This window comes from Corvus kubaryi, unplaced genomic scaffold, assembly GCF_017639235.1.
Source record: "Corvus kubaryi isolate FWS band 111438036 unplaced genomic scaffold, C.kubaryi_AGA036_p1.0 37373, whole genome shotgun sequence".
Classification (NCBI taxonomy): Eukaryota; Metazoa; Chordata; class Aves; order Passeriformes; family Corvidae; genus Corvus; species Corvus kubaryi.
In genome coordinates, this window is record NW_024581121.1 from 345,393 (window position 1) to 348,751 (window position 3,359).

The window sequence follows — 3,359 nt, forward strand, 5'->3', positions numbered from 1 at the left end:
GCACCGCACGTGACCCCGGGACACGTGGCCGCGTCACGTGCGCGCCCCACCCGCGCGTGCGCAGCGGCCCCCTGCGGCGGGGTCCCCCGAATGACGTCACGGCGCGACGGGACCAATCAGCGGCGGGGAGGGGCGGGGCTTGGCGGCGGCGGCGGCGGCCCCGGTCCCGGTCCCGCGGGTCCAGCGCGCTCCCGGTCCCGGTCCGGCCATGGCCCAGCGCGGCGGCCCCGCGGTGCTCCCGGACAACCCCTTCCAGGACCCCGCGGTGCTGCAGGCCGGGCCCGGCCCTGTGCTGGATGGCTACAACCCCTTCGAGAGCGACGCGGTGAGCGGCGGGGCCTGCCCGCAGACCGGGGCCTGCCCGGGCACCGAAGCTTCTTCCTGGCCACCGGAGCCCTCCCTGCTGCCGGCGCCGTCTCACCGCTCTCCTCTTCCCCTGCAGCCGCCGCCGCCGTTCCAGACCCCTTCGGTAGCCCCGCCGCCCCCGGTAGCGGCGGCCGCGCAGCCCCCGCGGAAGGCGAGTCCCACCGAGCCCCGCAACTACGGCTCCTACGGTTCGCAGGTACGGGGGGAGGCGCCGCCAGGCCGGGCGGGCCGGGGGGACGCGGGCCCCGGCGGGAGCCCAGGGTTTGTGTCCCCCCCCCCTCCGCAGGCCTCGGCCGCCGCCGCCACGGCGGAGCTGCTGAAGCGGCAGGAGGAGCTCAACCGGAAAGCGGAGGAGCTGGACCGGCGGGAGCGGGAGCTGCAGAACGCGGCCCTCGGCGGTTCCCAGAGTGAGTGGCTGCGGGGCTGGGGAGGGACGGGACCCCCTCGGACCCCGCCTCGCTCCTCCTCACCCCCTTCCGTCTGCAGCGAGGCTCAACAACTGGCCCCCGCTGCCGTCCTTCTGCCCCGTGAAGCCCTGCTTCTACCAGGACATCCCCGTGGAGATCCCTGCTGACTTCCAGAAGACTGTTACGACCATGTACTACCTCTGGATGGGTGAGTCTCCACGGGAATCTCAGGGCAGACCTTGGGAGGAGGTGGCAGAACAAGTGTCCTGTGCTGCTGCTCTGGGGAAATTGGGATGAACAGGTGGTCAAGGGGGTTGGGGGAGCCTGGCTCGGGCTCCTGAGTGCTGTCCTCTCCCTCAGCCAGCACCATTGCTCTCTTCCTGAACTTCCTGTCCTCGCTCGCCTGGTTCTGTGTGGACACCTCATCTGGTTCTGGGTTCGGCCTCTCCATCCTCTGGGCTCTGCTCTACACGCCCTGTTCCTTCGTCTGCTGGTATCGGCCCATGTACAAAGCTTTCAGGTGTGTCCCTGAGCTGTGGGTATCTGCTCCAGCTCCTGGGGGCCTCTGGCTCTGCGGGATGCGGTGGTTCCACCCCGAGCTCCCTGTTTCCCCCCTGCCTCCTGCTTTAAGGAATGTCTGAGAGCTCTTTTCCGTGGCCTAACCTCGCCCATCTCTTCCTCTCAGGAGCGACAGTTCCTTCAACTTCTTTGTCTTCTTCTTCGTCTTCTTCGCCCAGAACGTGATGTATGTGCTGCAGGCCATTGGCATCCCAAACTGGGGATTCAGGTGAGCCATGAGCTGACTCTGGAAAGGCAAGAGGTGGGTGGAGAAGAGGGAACCTGGGGGCAACAGCCTCTTGTTTTGCAGTGGCTGGATCCTGAGCCTGATAGCGCTGCGGACTAACACAGCCGTGGCTGTGATGATGATCCTGGTGTCCTTGTCCTTCACGGCAGTGGCTGTGTTGGGGATCATTATGCTGAAAAAGGTGGGTTAGGATCAGAGCCCTCCCTTTGGGGGAGGTTTGGGCCGTCACAGCTCCGTTTATGAGGGGCCTGGAGCCCCAGCCCTGACCCTCAGCCTGCTTCTGCCCTCCAGATCCACTCTCTGTACCGTCGGACGGGCGCCAGCTTCCAGAAGGCTCAGGAGGAGTTTGCGGCCGGGGTCTTTTCCAACCAGGCCGTGCGCACGGCCGCGGCCAACGCCGCTGCGGGCGCGGCCACCAACGCCTTCCGTGCGCCGTAGCCGCACGCGTGCCCGGCTCTGCCTCCCTGGCGCATGCGGGCTCTTCCCGAGGAAGAGGAAATCCGAGTTGCACTTTCACTGGATCCCCGTGCGTCTGCATCAGCTGTCAGAGGCTGCCTCATCCCAGCTTGGAAGTGCTGGTGCCTGAATCGTCTGCTGCTCTTAACCCCCTTTCCTCACGGACAGAGGCTGTTCTGGTTTGTGCTGGTCCCCTCCCCTCAGCAGACTGGGGGGAGCAGGGTGGGAAGTGCTGCGGCCGAGCCCTGAGCCTGCCATCGCCCTCCCTTCCAGCACCAGCTGCTGGGGGCAGGAGCCTCCTCCAGATGGTTGGAATGCTGCTTCCAGGGACTGGAACGGTCACTTGCCTTCCTTGTGCTCTCCTGTTTCCCCACCTGGTGATGATGCTTGTGTGCCCTGGGGTGTGGAGGGCCCCCTGCCCCCTGTGTGCCCAGGGACCCCCATGCTCTGCTGAGAACATCATCCCCCTCTTCCTCCTGGGGCTAGCTCCAGTGAGATGAGGATGGGGCTGGTGCTGTCCCCAGGGTGTCTGGTCCTTTTGTCCTGTCCCTTTCCCCGTCCTCTCCCTCTCTCCAGGCACAGGGATGAGGAGAGCAGGGCAGGGATGGGCAGCGCTCGGGCAGCTGCTGCCTGTGGGGATCCTGCCTTTAGCCCATGTGGACCCCAAAGCCAGGCTGGGTGCTGGGGAGCAGCCCTGGTGTTTACATGGCTCCCCCCTCGCCTCCAGGGAGGGATGAACAGCTCCTCCCGTCCCCCTCCCCACCTGCTTCGAGGACTGTGACCCCTTGCTCCCCCCAGCACCCTTCACCCAGGGCCTTCACCCTCCTCAGGGGCTGAGCCAGTTCCCCTGCACAGCCCCGCATCCCCCTTACCTGCCCTCTGTCCCCTGTCCCAGTGTCCCCGGCGATCCCCAGGACAGGTCTCATGCATTCTGCTTTGCCCCATCTCCTCTCAGATGCTCCCGGTTTGTCCCTGCAGCTCCGGGGCTGGCGAGAGGCTTTGTGCCTTTAGCTGTGGGGGCCGGTGCCCTCCCCGTCCCGCTGCGGCGAGGGCTCCTCTGGGGCTCCCCGCCTCCTTCGCTGCTCCCCGTGTGCTGTTCCCCGACCGCCTCCCGGTTTATTTAAGGAATAAATGAAGTTTCACTCTGTTCCTTTGCAATCTCCGTGCGCCGACCGGGGCTGGGGGGAGCGGCGGGGCCGGTGCCGGTGTTGCAGCTCCCGGGGGTGGTGTGGGTGGACTACAGCTCCCGTCGTGCCGCACAGGGGCGGCCCCGGGGCGGGCGCGGCCGAGCAGCCGCCGGCGTGCGGGACCGTCCCCGCAGCTCC

General features: G+C 67.0%; 1 protein-coding gene across 1 annotated transcript; it reads left to right on the forward strand.

The window, feature by feature from the left end:
* The first annotated feature begins 208 nt into the window (after positions 1 to 208).
* SCAMP3 (secretory carrier membrane protein 3) lies at positions 209 to 3,181 on the forward strand. Its single transcript, XM_042034644.1, has 8 exons — positions 209 to 325; positions 443 to 562; positions 653 to 773; positions 853 to 981; positions 1,134 to 1,293; positions 1,459 to 1,560; positions 1,642 to 1,759; positions 1,870 to 3,181. The coding sequence occupies exons 1-8, from the start codon at positions 209 to 211 to the stop codon at positions 2,014 to 2,016; spliced, it is 1,014 nt and encodes a 337-aa protein (XP_041890578.1). The 3' UTR covers positions 2,017 to 3,181.
* Positions 3,182 to 3,359: the final 178 nt, after the last annotated feature.

Bases quoted from the DNA above. Each gene is read 5' to 3' on its own strand.
- SCAMP3 (XM_042034644.1), top strand. From the start codon at position 209: ATGGCCCAGCGCGGCGGCCCCGCGGTGCTCCCGGACAACCCCTTCCAG. The intron at 774-852 runs GTGAGTGGCTGC...TTCCGTCTGCAG, and splicing joins GGCCCTCGGCGGTTCCCAGA to CGAGGCTCAACAACTGGCCC. The intron at 1,760-1,869 runs GTGGGTTAGGAT...TCTGCCCTCCAG, and splicing joins GGATCATTATGCTGAAAAAG to ATCCACTCTCTGTACCGTCG.